Below are 22,148 nucleotides of genomic sequence, written 5' to 3'. Positions count from 1 at the left end.
TGTTCATTTTCAGACTGTTTGGCGTCACGGCTACATTTGGATGACTTGTTGACAACGTCGTCTGCCTGATCTTTTGTGTTTTCGGTCGATTGATTCCCTCTTGGTTGTTGGAGTACATAGTAATGACCAGAGCCAGGCTCAGCATGGAGCCTCTGTATGCGTGGTTTGGCGGATGGGCAGTGCTTTGATTCTATTTGGCGAGTTGGTCGTTTCTCACGAGAATGGATGCGATTTGATTCTGCTGCTCTAAATTTGAGGCAGTGTGTTTCGAGTAATAGTGCGACGAATGCCGTGTTCCAGCCTTTGGACTACCCATAGAACTCTCCAAGCATCTGAAAGACGCTCGGCGTGGTGTTTCGCCGGCGCCGAAGCTCAGCTCACCGCTCATGACTCATGTGCGAAATCATTCCCAGTGACTGGCATATCGCGGGGCACCTCTGGCCTGTAAACATTCCTCGCTCGCTCTCCACAACCTCGCCTCTCCACCCCCAGAATCCTCCAAAATGCTCGACATTCAAGACTTCATCACCGAGCGCGGCGGCAACCCTGAGAAGATCAGGGAGTCGCAGCGCAAGCGCGGCGCCTCGGTCGAGGTGGTGGACGAGATTATTGCCATGTGGGAAGACCACAGGAAAAGTGCGACTCGAGCCGCCGGCCATTGGGACAATGCAAGCTGACCAGGACTTGCAGCAAAGTACGAGGCGACGCAAATCAGCTCCTCCATTAACCAGACGCAAAAGGAGATTGGACAAAAGAAAAAGGCCAAGGAGAACGCAGACGACCTGGTGAAGCTCAAGGAGGAATTGACCAACAAGAAGAAGGCGCAGGAGGACCTGGCCGTGGAGAAGGAAAAGGCGCTCTTTGGTGCGTGCGACTCTGTCTGGATCCCCGGCGTGTGCAACTGCGGGCACTAACGGCGCGCAGCCAAGGTCAAGACTGTCGGCAACTACGTCCACCCTTCGGTGCCGGTCAGCAATGACGAGGAGAACAACGAGAAGATACGGTCATGGGCGCCCGAGGGTGTCACGGTGGAGAAGAAGGACTGCCTCTCTCACCACGAGGTGCTCTACCGCCTCGGTGGTTACGACCCGGACCGTGGTGTCAAGGTTGTCGGCCACCGCGGCTACTGCTTGACGGGCATGGGTCTGTTTTTGAACCGTAAGTCTCTTTCCACGTTTTGCAACGTCTGCTAATTGTGCCAGTCGCCCTCATCAACTACGGCCTCGAATTCCTCTACAACAAGGGCTACCAGCCCAACGCCCCTCCCTTCATGATGCTCAGAGATCAAATGGCCAAGACTGCGCAACTCGAGCAGTTTGACGAGGAGCTGTACAAGGTCACCGAGGACGAGAACAACAAGGACACGGACAAGTACCTCATCGCCACCTCGGAACAGCCCCTCTCCGCCCTCCACTCGGAAGAGTGGCTCCAGCCCGCTGAGCTGCCCATCAAGTACGCCGGCTACTCGACGTGCTTCAGAAAAGAAGCCGGCTCGCACGGCCGCGACGCGTGGGGCATCTTCCGCGTGCACCAATTCGAAAAGATTGAGCAGTTCCTCATCACCAAGCCCGACGCGTCGTGGGAGGCCTTTGAGAGCATGATGGCGACGGCCGAGGAGTTTTACCAGACGCTAAAGCTGCCGTACGAAGTCGTGGCCATTGTCTCGGGTGCCCTCAACAACGCCGCGTCCAAGAAGTACGACCTCGAGGCTTGGTTCCCCTTCCAGGGCGAGTACAAGGAGCTCGTCTCGTGCTCCAACTGCCTCGACTACCAGACGCGCGAGCTCGAGATCCGCTACGGCACCAAGAAGCAGACGGCGGCGCGCAAGGAATACGTGCACGCTTTGGTAGGCCTCTGTTCATCAGTATCCCATTTCCAACACAACACTGACACGCGTGCCCCCCTGCAGAACTCGACCCTCGCCGCCACCGAGCGCTGCCTGTGCTGCATCCTCGAAAACTACCAGACCCCCGACGGCTTCACCGTCCCCGAGGTCCTCCGCAAGTACATCCCCGGCCAGCCCGAGTTCCTGCCTTTTGTCCGCGAGCTCCCCAAGGACACGACGTCGGCCAAGGCCGCCGGCGGTGCCAAGGCGGCCCCCAAGCCCAAGCCTGCTGCCGCTGCGGCGACGGGCGAGGCTGCCGACAAGATGAAGGACTTGAAGGTTTAGGTGGGTTAGGATGTCGGGTTAGAGTGGATGCGGGCGCGGTAGAGAGAGCTTCGACGCGCGCTGCGTTGGTTGGCATATGGATGCGGCTGGATATCCGAGCGGAGGGCAGGGGAGCAAATTCGGAAAGATTTCTCATATATCAAAAGACTTTCAAATCATCGCTTCTTGGCTTGCGCCTTGGGGCCGGGAATGAATTCAATGAGCCAATGAATGGATTGATTTGTGTGTGAATGAGTACTCGCCGGAGCACGTCCATAGGTGTGGCATGTATGCACATAGAACAGACAGACCTAGACGGAGAAGCATTTGAACTGTCGCGGCATCACACTTCCCGCTGGCCGCCGTTATGAGCGAATGATGGTACCTAAGAATGTAGGTAGGTAGGTAGGTGGTGAATAAGGAGATGGAGGCCTCCTTCCTTCCTTTCCTTGCAACGATGACAGCGTGGATGGACGGATGGATGGACTGAGTGAGTGGCTGACTGACTGACTGAGCGACCGCGCTCTCAACTTATCACGCGTGCTTGGGCCTCTGCCTTTCCACAGGCGTGGGCATGGTATATAAACCTCACCCCCCGTCCTTCCAACCAACTCATTATCTACAACTCTGCTCTGGCAGCAGCAGCAGCAGCAGCAGCAGCAGCAGCAGCAGCAGCAGCAGCAAAAAGATGCAATCAATGCGTACACTGTTTGTTCTGCGTGTGCGTGGCCTAGTGGCACGAGACACTTCACTCCCTTTGGTTTCTTTCTTGTCTGGCTGTTTGGGCGGGGTTAGGGAGGAGGGAGGGAGAGAGGAAGGGAATGTGTGAAAGGATGGCGATGATGCCGTCTAGCATCGTGACGCTGTCTTGTTGCTTGCCGTCATTGACACCAACAGCTGGCCTCGGCGGCAAATCACCCTGCTGACCCTACTTAGCCTTGAAATGAGTGACGACCAACTAACCTACTAGTGGTTTACTGACTCATCGCGTCTACACCTTCTCGCTTGGAAGGGAGTGTTTAACCCTCTCTTTCCGCTCGCTTCCATGGTCCTTTCGACTGCGCGACCCCTAACTACCCACTGCCCTGGCAGTAAGTAGCTGCAACAGTCATGGAGACTTGCTTGACTGTGGCTCGGTTGCTGTCTGCCGCTATTACTTGCTTCCATTTCCAACACACTTCACACTGTTTTGCTATCTCTTTGTCTTCCTGGATAAATGCGGACTAGATTACTATGCTTTATTTTGTCCTCTCTTACGAGGCGAAGGAGATAGGAGGGAGAAGGGAAAGAGGACGCGGCGTGGAAGTGTTGTGCTGGTATTTAGCACGATGCTGTGCTATTACCTATTGCTACTAAGACTTACAGCTAGCCTCTATAGCAAATAGGCCTGCTAATCCTAGGCACTCAGCCTTGACATGAGCGACCAACGGGTTTGATTCATTGGTTAAGCATGCACCCAATGTTTGCGCCTTCGCCCTTCCATCGCAGTACATAGACCTTCTCTCCCCACAGCTCATATCCACACCAACTAGTCGATCATTGGCACACTCAAGACAGCCGGCAAAAGGAGAATTTCCAACAGAAGACATATCAAAGGCGTGCCTGTCCCTGTAGCCTTTCATAGAAGATCATGTAGGTTGTTGATCTAGCTATAGACATCGTGCGCTAGAAGACGCACCGAACTACTGCCCTCAGGTGACGTCACAGGTGACTGCGCCGGACGGGAGCGCCCAGACCTCCACCTTCATCACCTTCCTAGGACCCCTGCCCCTTCTGTTATCTGCCCATCGCTTTTGGCAAATGCCGGAACTCAAAGCCTACTCATGACATTTTGAAACAAGCGATCAAAAACAAGCGAGCAAAAAAGAAAAGAAAAGAAAAGACCCCAAAAAATCAACAAAACAAAAATAACAACGGCGGGACTCGAACACGGGAGCACTCTGGCCAGTAGCCCACTGAAACTACTGGTGGTCATCTCCTTATCGTGGCCAAGTCCCTGACCACCACTACGCCAGGAACACCACCACTATGCGGTGGCTAGCCGTTGTTATTGGAATGCGGTGTGGAGGTTTGGTGTAATATAGCTCATTGATCATGGAGGAGGGGGAGGTCTGGGCGCTCCGGCGCAGTCACCTGTGACGTTTACCTGAGAGTATTACCTAGGCGCGTCTTCTGGCGTGCAGCCTTCATAGCAGGATAACACCCTACATGGCCTTCTTGATCCACTTACAACGCAGCAGCGCGATGGGTATTTTCGAAGGCGCATGTTCGCTACTTACTGCTTTAGGGACTACCTTAGGGGTGGAGTGTGTGTTGCAGTTGATGTCTAGCGCTACACCATTCTATGACCCATCGGCATCAACATTCGCAGTCTCTTGGTGAATTGCCCTGCTGACCCTACTCCGCCTCGACACAAGTACCCAACGGACTGATTGTTTGGTTGAGCATGCACGTCTACGTCTGCGCCTAACTCTTCGCGCTTCGAGTGGGCTATAAACTCCCTCTTTTCTCCTCCTCTCCCCTTTTCCTCGCTCCTTTCAACTCCGCGGCCACCACCCCCAGCTTCGGCAGTAGCAGCAGCTATGAGCTGAAGTTACTGCTGCGAGCATTGTACTTTGTTTGTTTGTTCTTGGTCTGTTTTGGTTGGTCATGGGTACTAAGAGGAAGAGATAGAGGAAGGATGCATTAACCTTTTATAGTGATATTAAGCACTATTAACACTATTAGCTAACCTCTGCAGCAAATCACCCTACTAGCCCTACTCTGTCTCGACACAAGTGACCAATGAACTGATCGGTCAGTTGAACATGCATGTCTATGCCTTTGCCTTTCCACCTAGATATAAAACTCTTTCCTCCCCTCATCCCTCGACTGACTCTCTTCCCATCAGCAAACATATGTTGACAAGCAGCTGTGCAAATCATGTCAGCGTTTTACTGTGCTGGCCTCAGTGGTCAGAAAGATTGGCACTGTGTCTGCGCGGTTGTGCCAGCTTTTCACCGTCTTGGTTTTCCTACTGTCTGTTTTGTTTGGGTGTAAGTGTAGAGAGAGGAGGGAGGGAGTGAGTGAGGGAAGTGCTTGAAAGAATGACGATGACGAAGTACAGTATAATGCTATGTCGTTTGCTGTTTGTTTTAATTTACTCTTGCAGCTACCATCTGTAGGGAACTTGTTGGATAAGCTAGCGTGGTAGGTCTTGATGCAGGTTCCTTGTGACTGATGAATTAATCAGCCCATTGATTCATCACGTCTGCGACTTCGGCTTTGCTGGAGAGGGAAGGGAAGGTATATAAAACTCTCCCTTTGACCCCCAACTCACTCACACGAGTAGATGGGGACAGTGTCCGCATCAGCAGGAAAACAAATACGAATGTTCTCTGCTGCTCGTTTCGGTCGTGTCTGCTTTTTGGCCCTTATTACTGTTTGTTTTGCCCGCATTGCCAGCGAGCATTTACTTTCTTCGTTTTCTTCTCTCCCTGTTTTGGTTGGGTTCGGTGCAAGCGGTGAGAAGGAAGGAGGGAGGATGTGTGAATGGATGATGATGAAGTGCAGCACGCTGCGATCTTGTTGCCCATCACAATTGACACTTACAGCTGCCATCTGCGGTAAATTTGCCAGCTGATCTGTCACGGTGGGTCTTGACGCAAAACCCTCGTGAACGGCGGATTGATTGGCTGGTTAGGATGAGCGGGCAGAAGTGTGGGGGCCTTCGCCTTTCCACTGGAGAGGGCAGGTATAAAAACCTCTCTCCCCTCCTACTCACTCTGTCAATCAACACATCTACAGCAAAAGATCTTAGAAGTCCTCTTCTGGACTTTAGCTTACTGTGCTGCCTCCGGTGTTGGTGCGCCCACTTTCTCAAGTATCACTGTGTGTTTTGCGTGGTTGTCACAACAGCCATTGTGTACAAGTCTTTGTTTTCTTTCTCTGGTTTCTGTCTTGGTTCCGTGTGTGTGGAGAACGAGAGATGGAGGGAGCCAGGATGTGTGGAAGTGTTGTAGTGATGATGGCGAGCAGCACGACGCCATCTCGCCGCCCATCACCATCGAAATTCGCAGCTTTTGGGCAGGCAGCGACGCTGCAGTATCCTGAGACAGACCCAAGAAAGTGAGACGTCCCCAAGAAAGTGAGACGTCAAGCAGAGAGAGAGAACAGTGACCCTTATGGTGATCATTCGCAAGGGCAAAAGAGACAGTCGTCGTCGTAGTGGACGGCAGAATGAATGGCTGTCTGTTGGGCGCTGCCTTGGTCTACGAGACGCTGGACAGAGAGTATGTATTTATAGAAGGTGAGAGAAGAGGAGGGGTGGCGTGAGTGGGAAGGGAAGAGGGTGTGGAGGGAGTCCTGTGATGTGCTGATGGCCTCCTGACTCCTGACTCCTGTCTCATGACTCCTTTCGACGTGCGGCAAGCTTCAGGACGCTCTCAAAGATATAAAACCCCCTTTCTCCCTCCTCTTGTGCTCTTCAACACATAGTCGACGCCAGTCGTGTTTGACACGCTTGTAGAAGATATGACTGGGTGCACCACAAATGACATTACCCACTGTTGGAGAATGCTCTGCCTTCCTTCCCTTCAAGAAGCCCACACTGGGTGTGTGAGTTCTGGGTTCCTTTGTTTTTCCTGTCCTTTGGATATTTCGGCGCAAAGAAAAATCAGTGAAAGCAGCAGAGTGTACTGTGATGGCGCGAAGCAGCGTCGTAGCGTGATGATGGAGTGTCGATTGGGTTGTATATAATCTGCCGCGCGGGAGAACTACCACTGTGAACAAAGCACCTAGGCTGCGTATTTCAGCTGATGTCATGAGTTATTCCACCCCTGAATCGCTCACCGCTTTGTGGTCATCTGCCCACATGACACTCGCACGAGCTCCACCTCACAATATAAAAGCTGTCTCCCCTCTGCTGCCTTCTTCCTCTCTTCATTCCACGCCGCGGCGGTCGATCGCCAGGAAATCCTCACCAACGCAACTGGGATCATCACTTGGCCAAAAAGGATCCATTGGGGGGACATCACTGCGGGAGGGTGGCTTTGGTCCCAGTCATTGAGTGGGATGGTACTGTGGTTTGGCTTTCTCTTTGCGCAGCCCGTGTGCTACAAGTGGAGATGGGGAGGAATTAAGAGGAAGCAGGATGAGGTGACGACGGAAATCAGCGTCATTTTGTGCTGAGAGAGCATTTTGTTGAAATATCGTTTTGAGATTTGAGCGTGATAGATTTCCGAGTCCATCGGTGTGTAGAAGATTACTCATGTGATCCCATGCAAGCAGTTGTTCATGAGTATAAAAGTCGCCTCCTCTCTGCTTCCTTTTCTTCCTCTTCACCCCTTGCCTTGGTGGTTGACAAAATCACTAGTAACAATGACTTGGGTCGTCACGCTGTCCACCATGCCCACTCTGGGAGGAAGGCTCTGGTCTCAACACTCCACTTGTAGTAGACTGTGGCTTGCGTTTGCGTTTGCGCGGTCTATGAGGCGTCGGTGTTTGGATGAAGAGGAAGTAAGAGGAAAAAGACACAGCATTGATGATGGGAATCAACATTGTGTTGCGATGAGAGAAGACAATGTGGATTCCAGATGGACTCAGGGGTTGCGGTCGAGTTGAATTTTGGTAGTCTTTGAATTCCGAGATTTGAGAAGGGCTAGTCACGAACGGGGAATACTGTCCGTCGGACTGGCGCAGACAAACAATGTCGCAATAAATGCGACCCCTGAAAACTTACTAAGTTGGGCAGATACCTACTATGACTGCCGCTGCTCATGTGACATCTGCAAGGCGGCTGAGTATAAAAGCCCTCTTCGCTACCGCCTCCTCTCTCTTCCACTTCACGCGCACCTGTGGTCAGTCGCAGAAATACGACACTAACGGCTGGTTCACTTGCTGTACAACTTCTTGAGAAGCCTTCCACTGTGGGTTGGAGGCTGAAGAACCCCAACACATGGAATATTTCACTGGTTTCTCGACCGTTGTTGTGCTCGCAGCATTCTGCTTTCAGTCGTATTGATAAAAAGCAAGAAAAGAGTTCAACGCTGGACAGCACTGCCTCATAACAGCGAAGGACTGTTTGATGTACAAATGCTTGAATGCGGAAGACTTTGGTGATTTGGCAATTTGGGGACGATGCGAAGTGTAGAATTGACCGTCTGGTCGAGCTAGTCAGCTGTTGCGAAGATTGTCGAGGCCCCTGAGAATTCGCTCAACTAAGTAGTGGGCACATCATGACTGCTGTCGCTCATGTGATGTCCGCGCCAGGTGCTTGAGTGTAAGACCTCCCTCCTTATCCCCTCTCCCTGCCATTCCACACGCAGCAGTGGTCAGTTGCAGAAGATGCAGAAGGACGCCACGCTTGCAGCTAAAGCTACTGTGGGTGGGAGGTTGTGGCATCCTAACGGAAAGGTCACGCCTTGCTGGTTGTTTGGGTTCCAGACTGTGGGCGTCAGGCGATGTTCCGAAGAGAAGTGTGGGATGAGATAAGAATTCGGTGCGGGTCAGCGTTGCGCGGTGCTGCAGAAGAGCGATTTGAGGCGGCGAATCGTTCGGGAGACGGAGCTGCGAAGGAAAGCGTCGACCACGGAGGTTGCGTTGGAAGCAGGCAGCAACGTGGTTGAGGTCTGGCTGCTGCTGAGTCGCGCCTGCCCCAGCCCCTGAATCTTAAACTGGTCAGTATACCATAGAAAGCCTACGCGGGCCACGTGATACTCAAAAATGGATTGAGTACATGTATTTAAACTCCTCTTTTCCGGCCTCTCTCTTATTTCACTCTCCCCATCCTATGAGCTAGGGTGCAGCAATATACAGCTGTGCGCAAGGACGACTGCGCTCGCGTTCGAAGCGAGCAAAGGAAACACTTGGTGAGGTTTGGGCCTCTACAGGTGTTCAAAAAGTCTGCGGAGGTGAAAGAGGATGACTGCGAGCAAAGTGATATCGAAACATGCTGAACTTCAAAACCTTGACCTGATGTTGTTGGACTCCGGCGAATGGTCGATATTTGGCGAAGTAGCGGGTGTGAAAAGCGGCGGGCAAGAATCGCGACTGACATTTGCAATCCATCAGAATATCAAGAGACACTGCAAGCCAAGATTGCGCATGACATCGACGCTCGCAAGGCTTTCTGGTATAAAAAGCCTTTGTGCTTCCTCCTCTTTTCCCGTCCAACTTCCTGCCAGGAGTTGGCTTCACAAGCCTGAAATACCACACTGAAGACGAGTGTCACTGCTGGAGTCCACCGTCGTCGCCTCTGCCACGCATTCCGCTGTGACTCTAGTGAGGAGATGACAGAGAGGCTCGTAAAGAGCGAGATTTCATCATGGTGATGACCTTGGGCAGAAGATGCAGCAGAAGAGAGGAGACGATGATCACCACGACCGAGCCGCGCTGCCGGGAGCAGATGGGCTGGGAGTAGGCTTTACACGTGAGGTGATCACTTAGAGGTTGAAAGGCTGGCGTCGGTGGGTGGTGACTGACTGACTGGTTGATTGCCGCGTCGAAGGTCAGGAAGAAAGAAGGCAGAAGCGATTGACTGTGGCTTCACGAATTTCCAACGTGGAGCACATGACACCAGGAAAGACTTTGCAGGTATAAAAGTCTCCTTTCTTAACCTCCCACCTTTGCTTCTCCAACCCATTTGCTTATGGCGATAAAGACGTTGCCGACTTTCTAGAAGCGTACTCTGGCTCCTCCCTGTTGCATACACCGATACTATTGGAGCCAGGAGTTTCCGCGCCAGACAACAGCAGTGACACTGTGTCCTTGGTCCTCTCTTGTCTTCTTCTATCTCTCTCGAATCCTGGAGGGCCAAGGCACGAAGAGAAGCATCATCGAAACGATGCGAGAAGCTCCAGCATCATGGACTCCAGAAGAGTCTCGATTTGGATGAATGCTGAGCAACCAGTCTCTTCACGCATGCTATAGCATGCGCAAAGGCGGAACCAGACACACGGCCGCCCTCCGGATGCCCAAGAGTCGGCTGACACTGGTCGCATGCCAGTTCGCCGGATATATCGACGGTATAAAAGCGTCAGTCCCGTAAACACATTTCTATCGACGCTCGAGTCATCCCTGGAGGAAAGGCGGCGCGAAAAAGGAGAGAACCGCCTGACTTTTGGGCGGTTGGGGGAGTCATGAACATGACAACATTTGCACTTTGCAAAGTGTCTTGCGACAACGACTCCATCGCTTTCCGCACCTTTCTTTTGCTCGCTCCTCCAGCCAGCTTCTCCAGAAGCTTCAGCCACAAGCAGTGAAAAGCACCATCTTGCCGCGACGGCCCTGATCTCTGAAATGGCCCACCAACATTTCTTGTCGGACTTGCTCCTGACTCTTTGGGGTTCCGCGTGGAGCCCTGATTATGAGTCGAGATCCTGAATGCAAGTCTTGCACCAAAGATTTCTCGTGTGTCAGGTAGACGAGGCGTGGTAGTTGCTGTATTCGAGTCTGCAGCTTTGCGCGCTCGTTCCCTTCTTCGTCATCTAAAAAGAGAGGCTAGCGAATGCTGTGGTGAGTCCCGGATAAACGGCTTCCGACTTGTCGCAGAGCAACCACGAAGCCTCGTTGGGACACGAACAAATAGAAGAAGAGACTGCTTGGGCTTTCGGCGCGCGGAAAAGGCAGGAGCTTCTTGGAGTTTTCCTGCGGCTTCGTACTTCAAGTATACTGTAGGACGGGTACTGGGGTTGACTGATGGCGAAAGAGACCATCGGACTGCGGTGATGCTCCCTAGAAGCTCGGCAGCTTGACGTTGTATTTCCTACGATCAGTTTCGTAATCGAAGGAATCCCTGTTCCCGTTATGCAGAATGAGGCGACAAGACCGGAGTTTTCAATCGGCCGAACCCTGGGTAGATGTCATTGGTCTTGTAAGTTGCACCTTGTCCAAGACCCATTTGGATTGCAGGAATAGTATACATTCTTTGGAGCGAGCAGTCCAGCCATCTCCGAGCCTTGTCTTCGTCATCAGTATTCGTAGCCACGCAACCACTGCTAGAGCAAGCTGCAATTTCCCTCGCCAACCCCGCAAACCGTACTGTCTCAAACCAAGAAAGTGGACGGGACATCGGGACCTGTCAAGAGCGTCTTGGTCAGCCCAAGTCAATCAAAAGGTAACCTGCAATTCACACTTACCCCACACGTAAAGCGTATCCAGGGTGGCCTTGGACAGCTTCGTGTCCTCCTTGGCATCCAGCAAGTCGCCATCCACATAGTGTTCCAAGACGAACTTGTCCGGGTCGTACCAGTAGTCAAAGATCTGACTGCCCATGATGTGCCGGCCCACACCCCACAAATTCTCATATCCCTTGTGTCTGAGCCAGTCGTGTCCGAGGACCTGCGTGTCAAAGTCGTGGGTTTCGAAGGACGAGTGGTGGATATGCGCCTTGGGGCCCTCGAAAAAGAAGAAGCAATGGTGGTCGACAAGCTCGTCTCCGCGGTCGAGGCGGCTGAAGACCATGCAGTTCTGGTCGGTCTTTTCGTCCGCTTGGATCTGTGCAAATTAGTAAAAATTCCAGAATTGACCTCGGTATGAGCCTACCTCGCTTGGCTTGAAGTTGAAGTGCGAGTGGTAAAAGTCAAACGCTTTTTGCCAGTTGGTGTGGCAGAATCCAAAGTGGCCCAGCTTGTGCACGGGAGCGGGCCGCTTTTCGAAGCGCTGGAAGGTGTTTGGCGGCCGCTCCTTCTTCGTTGGGAAGTTGAACTTGAGCGTCGGCAACGTTCTTTCGTCGTCCCTCATCTTTTGCCCATACACCAAGTGCCAAAGGAAGTTGTCCGTGGGCTCCCTGAATGTGACACATTTTCCACCACCAGGCGCGTCCTTCATCTCGTATGGCCCTTCGGCATTGGGCAGGATCTTGGCCGCATACTCGAGATCCTCTTCATTTTCAACGGCGAAAGCGGTTCCTCCAAATTCGTCTTCGTCTGCTTTGATCAAGCAATACACAAACGGTTCGCGGCCGTAGCCTCGGTAGTAAATCTTGTCATCTGTGCGGTGGACTTCTTCAAAGCCAAAGTCAATGGCAAACTCGTGGGCCTTTTCCAAGTTTCGGTGTTTGTAGTAGACATGAGCGATTTTGGCAAGCTGAATCTTGCGCTCTGGACCCGTCATGGCGTCGGAAGCAGTGCTGGCCGAATACGTTTGATAGTGGTGGAATTCAAGGGAGCAATTGAATGCTAGCTCAGAATAGGGCGAGCGGTGCTAGTCTCTTTCTATAGTTTGGTGCGGAGTCTTGAAGTATGGCCGCAGACCAGGGAATATAACCATGGTTGGGCCTTGGTAGCTGGCATTAAGCTCGTCTGATGCCTTGGCCTCCCAAATCCGCACAAGTAAGCTTACGGCAGTTGATTGCCGAAGAGCAGGTGGGGTTGTCCCTGTGGAGTGGCGGGGGGACTGTCTGGTGTCTTTAGTCCGATTCGGGAATCGGTATGGCGACCAATGGCACTGCTCGGATTGGCACTGAACCAAGCTGATCACTGTCGTCCTGTCTGCTCGACGATTTGGACATGTTGAGTAACCAGATTGGACGACTCAGGGCAGTGCTCGGATTCGAAAGCGATGCGGTGGGCCCCGGATAGTCGTCAAGGGAAGATCGTTCCCCGCGTTGCCGAGCTCGCAGGTGGCTCGGGATGAGGTGTCAGGCGGGCTGGGGTCGTAGTCCGATGCTAAATCCGATCCACCTTGCAAGGCGTACAACGGCGATGTTTTGTAACTACAGCATCAAACACCTCTCGTGCGCAATTCTCTGTCGAGGGCCTCCATATCCGTGCTTCCCGCGATACTAGATGACATCAGTCCTGTCCGGCACCAACAGTAGACCCGAGGGGTCCAAGAGAGCTTTCCAGAGGCGGATTTGGAGCTTTCAACAACAGCAGGGAGACTTACGATTGAACATCTTTGTTGAATATCGAGTATGCGCTCATCTCGCCCTTTTTTCTCTTTCCCGTATTTGCAATCATGGCCCAAAAGACTCCAAAACAAAACATGACCTGGCCGTAGCCAATGGTCGCCGCTGCCAGCTGCAAGGCGACGTATAATTTGAACTGGAAGGATGTCTTCAAATGATCTACGCCCCGCTTGACGAGTAGGGATGGATTCTTGGAGTTTTGCTCCTCAATGTATTCGTCCAGACGGAGGTCGGCCTTGGATATGTGGTACGGCTTCTTCGGCTTCTTGGGCTTAGACGGCTGTACGTTGGTCGACATGCTGAAGCCTTTAGCAGTCAAAAGGGAAGACGAAGCACAACAGGGAAGCAGTGTAAAAGCAAAGAAGAGCACGAGAGGGTGGTGTTGAGAGGGTCGATGACGGCACCGTGAAAAGTGGTGGCCGAGCTCCGTCAACGTGGTCCCTTGCGTTTGTTGGAGGCCGAGCTCCGCGGACCGCGACACTTCTACAACATCACACGCGCCAGCCGCCAATCCTCCGCTCTCCAGAGGTCGCCAACATGCATTCTACGCTTGTTCGCGCGCAGAATGTGTTTGGCTTCTTCACCACCGTCGTAGCCTGCGTGGCTGCCCTCATTGCCTTCTCCGACTTCATCTCGCCGCAAACACCCTCCGGTACCATCAAGCTGCACAATGTCCAAGTGTACGTCGTCGCGCGCAACCAGCAAGCTCCGCAAGTTGACTGACATCACCCTAGAGTCCGCGGTCGTCCCCACTACTACAGCGCGAAAAAGGAAGAATATGCGCACATCAAGTTCGACTTTGATGCCGGTATGCACCATCTCCCTCCGACAAAGCGCTGGTCTAACTCCATGCTAGACCTCACCTCACTCTTCACCTGGAATACCAAGCAAGTCTTTGTCTACATCGTAGCCAAGTACCCCTCACTCGACCCTGCCGAGCCTCCCTCCGAAGCCATCATCTGGGACGCAATCCTCGCCTCGCCCTCGGCGCCGTGGCACCAAAACCACTACGTCCACCCGGAGCCCAAGGACGCGCGGACGAAGCGATCAAAGAGGCAACAACAGGAAGAACCGCTCTACCCACCCGGCGAGCTGCACCTCTCCAAGCAGCGCCCCAAGTACCAAATCACCGACTACAAAGGCAAGCTGGCAAACCGGACAGACGCCGTGCTCGAGCTGGGCTGGAATGTACAGCCGTGGGTGGGCCTGTTGACCTGGGCGGATTGGCCGCCTGTGAGGAAGCTCGGTGGTGCGTGGAAGGAGCTCCAGGGCGGTCGCAGCGAGAAGTTCGACTTCCCGCCGCTGAAGGCCAAGAAGGAGGCGGACACGGCGACGGTCAGAGGAAAGGAGGCAAACAAGGAGGGCGTGTACTTCTAAAGTGAGAAGTCACTCAGGGTCTGGCGTTTTGGGTTGGTGAGCATATTGGGTTAGAAAAGGTATGGTGTGGAGACGCGCGAAATCCTCAAATGTCTAGCATACTTCAGGGAAAATCCACGACTCAACATTCTGGTAGTCTTGATGTGGACGCAGGTGCGCCGGAGCGAGCTACAGCCTACTTCCTGGACCAGTGCAGGAGGCAGAATAATTGAGAAAGCAGATATGAAATGCTTGTCCGTATCATCTTTGTGCTGGTACCGAAGGTAGGTTCTTTGTCAAACAGCTTTCGGCACGTCGCTGCTGACATGGCAAACATTACAGCTCCAAAGCTACTAACCGCGCATGGGTCTTTAGCAAGCCAACTTCCTCACGGACCAAACGACCAGGTAGCGATGGCTTTCCTTGAGATCGCCAGAGCGATATCCACACCTTAGCCACTGTTCGTTTTGATCAATTTACTTTGCATTCGCGGGCCAAGGATATCTCCATCATCGCAAATACACACCAATCAAAGAGAGGCAACTAAATAGACAGAGCCAAAGTCACCAGCTGCAGGGTCCTCCCCCTGGTATGTACACGCTCCCGAGGACGGCCGCAGCCGAAGAGCGCTGTTTTTGGTGATCGCCAGGCCCCGACCTCTTGCTCGTCAGGGGGCGTGGGGGCGAAAACTTCTACTCCGCCACGTCGTGGAAAACTTGCCCTCGGAGCTGGTACCGGGGCCACTCAGTCTCTGGATATCTTCCTCGGCACTCTTGGCTACGAATTCGACACGATCATGACGTCTGTGACTATGGATAATACTATCCATGGACATGATCAACATCGCAAAACGACTCCTGGCCCCCAATTGCAGCCCCCGTCCCCCAGTCTGCGCGGAGTGGAGCGGAAGTATAAACTCCACTTGAAGAATTCTTCAGCAGTTTTAGCCCTACTGTCACCGTCGTTCTGCAGGGCACGGCTTTCAATGCTGCTTAGCTGTAGACAACACTCCACTCCGCGGAGGGCGAAAAATGAGATCGACATACTCTATTGAATATTCCAAAGCAGTCAGTTAGGGACACTTGAGTTGGAAGAGCAGGTCAAAATGTGAAAGGAAGCGTATTTAAGCAAGAGGCAGCACGCATGGAACTGCCATCGACACCATCCTCATCAGCCATCAACCTCTCCTCAATCTAAAACTTACATTTTACAACAACGCAAAACCAACAACCCTCAACATGCCATCTCTCCGCCTCCTCTCATTCCTCGCAGCCGCGGCCTTCTCCGCCACAGCCCACGCCAGTGGCAGCATCACCGTCATCAACAAATGCAGCTTCGCCATCAACACAATCAACACCTTCGCAAGCTCACCGGGACAAAGCGGCGACGCAGTCGCCGCCGGCGCCTCGTCGCCCGTCTACACGTACGGCGACAGCTCGAGCGACTACGCGCACATCCACGTCTGGACCGGCACCGACGTCGACTCGGAGCTCGTCTTCGAGGCGGCGGGATCCCTCCAGCAGCCTAACGGCGTCGTTACCTACGACGTCTACGAGGGCGACAACGGCAACCCCTTTGGCACCGTTTTCACGGCCGCGTCGAGCAGCGATAGCAGTTGCCCCTCGCTTACTGGCGCCGATGATATTTCCCCACCGGATGTTGCGAGTGGCACTTGCGCCAATGGCGCGGATTTGACGTTTACGGTGTGTGCTTGATTGCAGCTTTGATGGGGGAGTGCAACGGTTGAAGGGGAAAGGGGGGGAGATGGGGGGTGGATGGATGTTGCATGCTTCAGGCGTGATGGTGGAAGGCGTGGAAGGAGGTTTTTAATCAGTCATTATTTCTTCCTCGAGTCTTTCCGTCTGCCGTCATGAGGGCCTGAAATCTCAAAACCAAATCGACTGCCACTTCATTGTTGCTATTGTTGTCAATCTTTTGTGTCCCATTTCACTCAAAAAAGCCCATGGCTCGCATGCAGAGGGTTGTGTAATCAAGACTCAAGACACCGGAGAACCGGACAAGAGTATGTCGCCACAACATCCGCCCAACACGTCAAAACACCCAGCAACAATCGACAGCCTCCCCCAAAGGCCCAAGCCACACGCCCGTTCCCCTCGTATTCCTTGGCAAACTGACACGGCACTCCATTTGGGGGCGGCCCATCTGCTTCAGGCAAGTATCGCGACTGATCGCCGACTCTATTTAGTTATGGTTATTCAACGGGGCCGCCGAATGGGGAACAGGGGGCCAAGTTGGAAGTTCGAATTTGGCAGTCCGGATGGCCCCCAAGTGGTCAGACACCGGATCAGCGGCGCGGATGCCGTTTTGGGACCATGAGAAAAGTCATGCACCAGTTTGGGTCGTGGTATATATTAGAGGAGAGTTGGTGGTGGTTGAGTGGAATCCGTATCACAGTGTCTGAAGCAGTTGTCTACCTACCTCTTCTCTGGTCAATCATCTTCAGCCGAACCTTCTTGAAAACATCAACGAGTCCAACTCTACTCACCTCCTCTCTCAACCTACCTCGACATTCATCCATTGGGCCGTCCAACTGAAATACCCACACACCGCCTCCTTACACCACCATGTTCTCCGCACGCACTCTCATCTTCCTGACCACGGCGGCTTTCTCCGCCACAGCCGCCGCCGTCGGCAGCTCCACCATCATCAACAACTGCGCCAACACCTTCGACACCATCACGGTAGCGCCGCTCAGCCCCAGCGCCGGCACGCAATCCAGCCTGGCATCGGGCGCCTCGACCAGCGCCACGCACTCGTCCGACGGCTACCGCATCAAGCTGTACAAGGACGGCAACGCCGGCGCCATCGTCGCTTTTGAGACTACCCTGGATACGCAGCGCAACATTGTGTACTACGACGTGTACATTGATGGCAGCAGCCCGGTTGGCAATGATTTTGCGGTGACCACCTCCGATGGTGATTGCCCCGGTATCCAGGGCGGCCAGGGAAATTTCGATCCGGTGCAGCCCGATCTGTATTCCTGCTCGCCGGACGCTTCGTTTACGTTTACGCTGTGCCCGTGAGGAGGGGTGGGGATTGCGGGGGATGTGATGGCATGAAGATGCCGTGGGGAGGCAAGCTTGCATGGAAGTGTCATCATGATCGGTTTGGGACAGGATTCGGGATGTATATACTCGCCTTGTTCTTGCTCGCCCCGGTTTGGGCGCCTTCGAAGTGTATCCAAAAGAAGAACCATGGAAATTCATTCTCCTGTCCCCCCGGACTTGTCCAAAAGGAGTGCGTCTAAAGCAGTCCGATCGCGGATGAAAAGCCGCTTCGGCAATGACAGTGCAAAGGCGGCGAGTGCAAGGCGGATTGGAAGACCAAAAGAAAAACACCACAGCCATCAGAGCACCAAATCAACCCCTCAATGATTTGCTGTTCGTAGGTTGTGGATGGCAGCAGACGGTGTCCATTTTTGTGCATAGTGCAGGGAGTGATTGGAAATTCCAAAGTAATTGTTTCCATGACTGTGATGAAGAAGGCCTGTGTGTTGCTGTTGCCGGCACGGCATTTGAAGCTGAAGGTCTGACGCGGTTGTTGAGTAAAAAGGCTCCAGTCGGCGCTCAGCTCTAAAGCCTCCTGAGTGTGATTTCAGCCGAGTCTGAAGTAGTCTGTAACCCGTTGTCAGCCTTTGGGGCAGTTAGATTTGCACTTTGGCCGGGAACTAGAATGGCGCTGCCGCAACCCAGCCAACTCATCAGATCAGTGTCCGAGTCAAAGTCATTATCGAAGAGAAGACTTCTGTGTAAAAGTACCAGAGCCCCGACCGAGGAACACCCTCGTCATTGCAGCTCCCTTCCTAATGGGGAAGAAGAAAGTGGAGTGCGGGGCGGCGGGGTCTCCGCTAGGTACTTCTGCACGTCACACCTCGGCAGGGTCTACAGGACCAAACAACAATCATCTAAAAATCGCAATCAGTCAAAGTTGCAGGAGTTGTTTTTTGAGTTACCTCTGTCCGTCTTCACTCAAAATACCAGCACCATGACACCAAAGGTGGCGTCAAAGAATAAGGGGGACGACAGTCGCGCGCCCCATGCCCCCTGGGCCGAACCGGCCTTTCACAGCCTGTCGTCACCTTACTACAGGCCCTCGCATTACAAGCTGCAGGCCGCCCTCCGCGCCTACATCGACAAAAACATCCTACCGCATGCCCTCGACTGGGAAGCCGCTGGCACAGCACCACGCTCTGCCGCACTCGCATGGGCAAAGAGCGGAATTGCCTTCAGCGACGTGCCCTCGGCGTACCGGCCCGCATGGGTCGGCAACCAGGCCGGCATCCCGTGGAGCGAATGGGACGCGTTCCACTATCTGATCATGGTGGACGAGGGATCGCGCATCGAGGGCGGCGTGGGGACGAGTTTGGAGGGGGCGAGCGTGATTGCAGCGCCGCCCATCATTCATTGGGGCAGCGAGGAGCAGAAGAAGAGGTGGTTGCCGGGATTGTTTGACTGGAGCACGTCGTTTGCGCTGGGCGTGACGGAGCCGCGGGGAGGCAGCGATGTGGCGGCGTTGACTACAACGGCAGAGAAGGTGATCGGGGACGATGGGAAGGAGTGCTATGTGGTCAACGGCGTCAAGAAATGGATCACCGGGATTCCATGGGCGACGCACATGGTGACTGCGGTGCGGACGGGGCCGCCAGGTTCAGGAGCGAATGGCATTTCCGTGCTAGTGATTCCGACGGAAAGCCAGGGACTGAGTTGGCACCGCATTGAAAACAGCGGACAAAAGGCCGGAGGTGCGAGTTGGGTTGAGCTGGAAGACGTGCGGGTGCCCGCAGAGAACCTCATTGGGAGGGAGAACGAAGGCCTCAGGATCATCCTGACAAACTTCAACCGCGAGCGGTTCACCATGGCCATAGGCATGAACCGCAAGGCGCGGACATGTTTGTCGCACGCCTTCGCGTACGCCTGCCGGAGGGAGACGTTTGGGAAGCCGTTGATTGAGAATCAGATTATACGGCACAAGATTGCGACCATGGCGCGCGAGATCGAGGCACATTGGGCCTGGTTGGAGCAGATTGCGCACCATGTGCAGTGCTCGGAGAAAAAGTGGCAGGATCCCAGCATCGCGGGCAGAGTTGCTCTGATTAAGGTGCAAGGCGGTAGACTGGTGGAGATGGCGAATCGGGAGGCACAGCAGATTTTTGGAGGTGCTGGATACCAGAGGAGCGGCGTTGGTGCGACTGTCGAGCAGATTTCGAGAGACCTGAGAATGCTGGTTGTTGGAGGGGGCAGTGAGGAGATTCTTGAGGACTTGGCTGTGAGACAGGAGACAGCTCTCGCGACCGGGAAGGGATGGAAGCTCTAGTAGAAGATGATTTTTGGCTGTGAATATTGTAGGTCAAGATGAGGCTGATGTAAATGCTCCCTGAGAGAATAAGAGAGGAAAAGAAAAGAAACTCTGACTGAACACTGGCGCAAGGTTGATAGTTCTTTTTTTGCTGGATTTTGTAAGCTATCGTGCGCTTTTGATAACACTGATCAGAGACTGGTAGAAGAATTGCAATTAGATGTGTATCGACAGGTGGGATTAGAGATGGATTTTGGAATGATGTTGTTGAAGAGCAGAGGTGGTTTTGAGAACTGATAAGAGGTGACGGGAACCGGGGAGCTCGAAGCTAAATCCGCTATGTGAACCGTGCATCCAACCACGTGCAGCTCCCCCAGCAACTCCAGGCACCATCTCATCGCCCAAGAACTCCCTTACCATCTTTCCCTCCTCTCTCACCTTCTATCCCTTTTCATCTTCCTCTTCCAGGTACCTCGTCGGTCACAAAACCATCTGCGCCGTCAGTTCACCGGGAAATCTAATACCATGACCAAGAATCACCCCACTCTCCGCAAGACCCAGTCCGTCGCCTCGATGCAGCCGCCTTACCAGAGGTTCAGCTGGCACCCCGACATGGCGTACCGCGAGCAGCGTGCCTGGCCGAGATTGTTTCCTGAATCGCTGGAGAATGACACCCTCTACAGAGATTCTCCATTCCTGGCACCCGTCCCCGAAGCGAAGCCGCCTGCGGTGCCCCCAAAGGTCCCCCAAACGCCCATCCCCGAGCTCCAGGCCCCTCCCAAGCAAGACTCTTCACGCAAGACTCCCGAGAAGTCCAAGTCGGTCAAGCCAGAGGAATACACTCAGCCCTTTTGCGACTTTCTGACCGACAACCCGACCGTTTTCCACGCCGTGGACGCAGTGGCAAAGGACCTTGAGGCTGCGGGCTTCAAGAAGCTCTCTGAGCGCGACATTTGGAAGCTGGACAAGGGCGGTCTCTACTATGTCGAGCGCAACGGCTCGTCGCTCATCGCTTTCGCTGTTGGACCAGACTATGAGCCCGGCAACGGCGCGGCTATCCTTGCAGGACACATTGATGCCTTGTGCGCGCGGCTCAAGCCTGTCCCGCAGCTGAGGACCAAGGCTGGATACACGCAGCTGGGTGTAGCACCCTATGCAGGCGCTCTGAACAGCACTTGGTGGGACCGCGACTTGGGCGTTGGCGGAAGAGTGCTGGTGAAGGAGGACTCGGGAAAGATTGTCACCAAGCTGGTGAAGCTGGACTGGCCAAGTAAGTCGACACCAAGAATCAGTCCCCGTTGCAGTTATATGCTCCTTCAAACTCTTGTTTCGTGCGATCTTTGCCAGTCGGATATGACTTGAGAGGAATTCTAATGGTAGCAGTTGCTCGGATACCCACCTTGGCCCCTCACTTTGGCTCTGCTGCGTCAGGACCATTCAACAAGGAGACTCAGATGGTTCCCATTATCGGACTTGACAATAGTGATTTGTTCGGAGCAAAGACTGAAGAGGAAACTGAACCCTACTTCCGTCCTGGGAGACCCTTCATCGCAACGCAACCGCCAAAACTGGTCTCCGCCATCTCAAAACAGCTTGGCGTCGAGTCGACGAGCATTGTCAACTGGGAGCTGGAGCTCTTTGACACGCAGCCCGCTCAAGTGGGCGGTATCGACAAGGAATTCATCTTTGCTCCCCGCGTCGATGACAAGCTGTGCTCTTGGGCCGCCGTTCAAGCGCTCCTGAACAGTGTCAATCCCGAGACCTCTCAAGCTACAAGGAGCTCTTCGGGCATCAAGATGGTTGGTCTCTTTGACGACGAGGAAATTGGCAGTCTTCTTCGTCAGGGTGCGCGATCCAACTTTTTGCCATCCACCATCAACCGCATCATCGATTCGTTTGCGGGCTTTCCCACACCTTCGCTCCTCTCACAAACCTTTGCCAACTCGTTCCTCGTCTCCAGCGATGTCATCCATGCCGTCAACCCCAACTTCCTCAACGCTTACCTCGATAATCATTCGCCTCGCCTCAACGTGGGACTCGTGCTTTCGGCTGATTCCAACGGCCACATGACGACCGACTCCGTGTCGACAGCCCTCATGCAGCGCATCGCAGAAGAGAGCAAGCAGGAGCTCCAAGTCTTCCAGATCCGCAACGACAGTCGCAGCGGTGGTACAGTCGGTCCCATGCTTAGCGCCGCTACCGGTATCCGGGCGATCGATGCTGGTATTCCCCAGCTCTCGATGCACTCGATCCGTGCTACGACAGGCAGCTTGGATCCAGGTCTTGGTGTAGCCATTTTCCAGGGATTTTTGGACCACTATGAGAGAGTCGACTTGGAGTTTAGGGAGACAGTGTAGGGAGAATGTACAGTAGGCTTACGGGTCATGATCGATTTGAGTAGAGACATGGAGATTGCTTTCTAGGTACATGATGCGCAAT

At 53.7% G+C, this 22,148-nt stretch overlaps 8 protein-coding genes across 8 annotated transcripts; 5 read left to right on the top strand and 3 right to left on the bottom strand.

Annotated features, from left to right (window-relative positions):
• The first annotated feature begins 434 nt into the window (after positions 1-434).
• On the top strand, positions 435-2,508 carry BKA78DRAFT_321297 (seryl-tRNA synthetase). The gene is made up of 5 exons (XM_066889012.1): positions 435-636; positions 691-864; positions 925-1,158; positions 1,203-1,846; positions 1,910-2,508. Exons 1-5 carry the CDS (start codon positions 504-506, stop codon positions 2,168-2,170), a joined length of 1,446 nt encoding a protein of 481 aa, XP_066740931.1. The 5' UTR covers positions 435-503; the 3' UTR covers positions 2,171-2,508.
• Positions 2,509-11,026: 8,518 nt separating this feature from the next.
• Positions 11,027-12,545, bottom strand: BKA78DRAFT_182430 (Glyoxalase/Bleomycin resistance protein/Dihydroxybiphenyl dioxygenase). The gene is made up of 3 exons (XM_066883439.1): positions 11,672-12,545; positions 11,266-11,623; positions 11,027-11,204 (listed from the first exon to the last, which is right to left on the bottom strand). Exons 1-3 carry the CDS (start codon positions 12,239-12,241, stop codon positions 11,173-11,175), a joined length of 960 nt encoding a protein of 319 aa, XP_066740930.1. The 5' UTR covers positions 12,242-12,545; the 3' UTR covers positions 11,027-11,172.
• Positions 12,546-12,850: 305 nt separating this feature from the next.
• On the bottom strand, positions 12,851-13,335 carry BKA78DRAFT_355242 (uncharacterized protein; the record flags this gene model as incomplete). Its single annotated transcript, XM_066891871.1, has 2 exons — positions 12,851-12,911; positions 13,016-13,335. The coding sequence occupies 2 exons, from the start codon at positions 13,333-13,335 to the stop codon at positions 12,851-12,853; spliced, it is 381 nt and encodes a 126-aa protein (XP_066740929.1).
• A 239-nt stretch (positions 13,336-13,574) lies between these two features.
• Positions 13,575-14,414, top strand: BKA78DRAFT_298062 (uncharacterized protein; the record flags this gene model as incomplete). The annotated part of the gene is made up of 2 exons (XM_066886854.1): positions 13,575-13,717; positions 13,772-14,414. The coding sequence occupies 2 exons, from the start codon at positions 13,575-13,577 to the stop codon at positions 14,412-14,414; spliced, it is 786 nt and encodes a 261-aa protein (XP_066740928.1).
• A 1,125-nt stretch (positions 14,415-15,539) lies between these two features.
• BKA78DRAFT_182409 (uncharacterized protein) lies at positions 15,540-16,263 on the top strand. Its single transcript, XM_066883438.1, has one exon. The coding sequence runs from the start codon at positions 15,632-15,634 to the stop codon at positions 16,106-16,108; it is 477 nt and encodes a 158-aa protein (XP_066740927.1). The 5' UTR covers positions 15,540-15,631; the 3' UTR covers positions 16,109-16,263.
• A 533-nt stretch (positions 16,264-16,796) lies between these two features.
• BKA78DRAFT_321289 (uncharacterized protein) lies at positions 16,797-17,972 on the bottom strand. Its single transcript, XM_066889011.1, has one exon. The coding sequence runs from the start codon at positions 17,759-17,761 to the stop codon at positions 16,925-16,927; it is 837 nt and encodes a 278-aa protein (XP_066740926.1). The 5' UTR covers positions 17,762-17,972; the 3' UTR covers positions 16,797-16,924.
• Positions 17,973-18,398: 426 nt separating this feature from the next.
• Positions 18,399-19,727, top strand: BKA78DRAFT_255891 (acyl-CoA dehydrogenase/oxidase; the record flags this gene model as incomplete). The annotated part of the gene is made up of 1 exon (XM_066885036.1): positions 18,399-19,727. The coding sequence occupies one exon, from the start codon at positions 18,399-18,401 to the stop codon at positions 19,725-19,727; it is 1,329 nt and encodes a 442-aa protein (XP_066740925.1).
• A 594-nt stretch (positions 19,728-20,321) lies between these two features.
• Positions 20,322-22,066, top strand: BKA78DRAFT_255689 (putative vacuolar aspartyl aminopeptidase Lap4; the record flags this gene model as incomplete). The annotated part of the gene is made up of 2 exons (XM_066885021.1): positions 20,322-20,979; positions 21,093-22,066. 2 exons carry the CDS (start codon positions 20,322-20,324, stop codon positions 22,064-22,066), a joined length of 1,632 nt encoding a protein of 543 aa, XP_066740924.1.
• Between the last annotated feature and the right edge of the window lie 82 nt (positions 22,067-22,148).

This window comes from Phyllosticta capitalensis (genome assembly GCF_038381095.1).
Source record: "Phyllosticta capitalensis strain CBS 128856 chromosome Unknown BKA78scaffold_9, whole genome shotgun sequence".
NCBI lineage: Eukaryota > Fungi > Ascomycota > Dothideomycetes > Botryosphaeriales > Phyllostictaceae > Phyllosticta > Phyllosticta capitalensis.
Note: the sequence above shows the minus strand (reverse complement) of the source record. Positions and strands in the feature narration are given on the sequence as shown.

Excerpts from the sequence above, each read along its gene's own strand:
- BKA78DRAFT_182430 (XM_066883439.1), bottom strand. The coding sequence starts at position 12,241 with ATGACGGGTCCAGAGCGCAAGATTCAGCTTGCCAAAATCGCTCATGTC. Across the intron at positions 11,624-11,671 it reads TCAACTTCAAGCCAAGCGAG|ATCCAAGCGGACGAAAAGAC; the intron begins GTAGGCTCATAC and ends TAATTTGCACAG. Across the intron at positions 11,205-11,265 it reads GGATACGCTTTACGTGTGGG|GTCCCGATGTCCCGTCCACT; the intron begins GTAAGTGTGAAT and ends CGCTCTTGACAG.
- BKA78DRAFT_321297 (XM_066889012.1), top strand. The coding sequence starts at position 504 with ATGCTCGACATTCAAGACTTCATCACCGAGCGCGGCGGCAACCCTGAG. Across the intron at positions 865-924 it reads GAAGGAAAAGGCGCTCTTTG|CCAAGGTCAAGACTGTCGGC; the intron begins GTGCGTGCGACT and ends AACGGCGCGCAG. Across the intron at positions 1,159-1,202 it reads CATGGGTCTGTTTTTGAACC|TCGCCCTCATCAACTACGGC; the intron begins GTAAGTCTCTTT and ends TAATTGTGCCAG.
- BKA78DRAFT_182409 (XM_066883438.1), top strand. The coding sequence starts at position 15,632 with ATGCCATCTCTCCGCCTCCTCTCATTCCTCGCAGCCGCGGCCTTCTCC.
- BKA78DRAFT_321289 (XM_066889011.1), bottom strand. The coding sequence starts at position 17,761 with ATGGCTGTGGTGTTTTTCTTTTGGTCTTCCAATCCGCCTTGCACTCGC.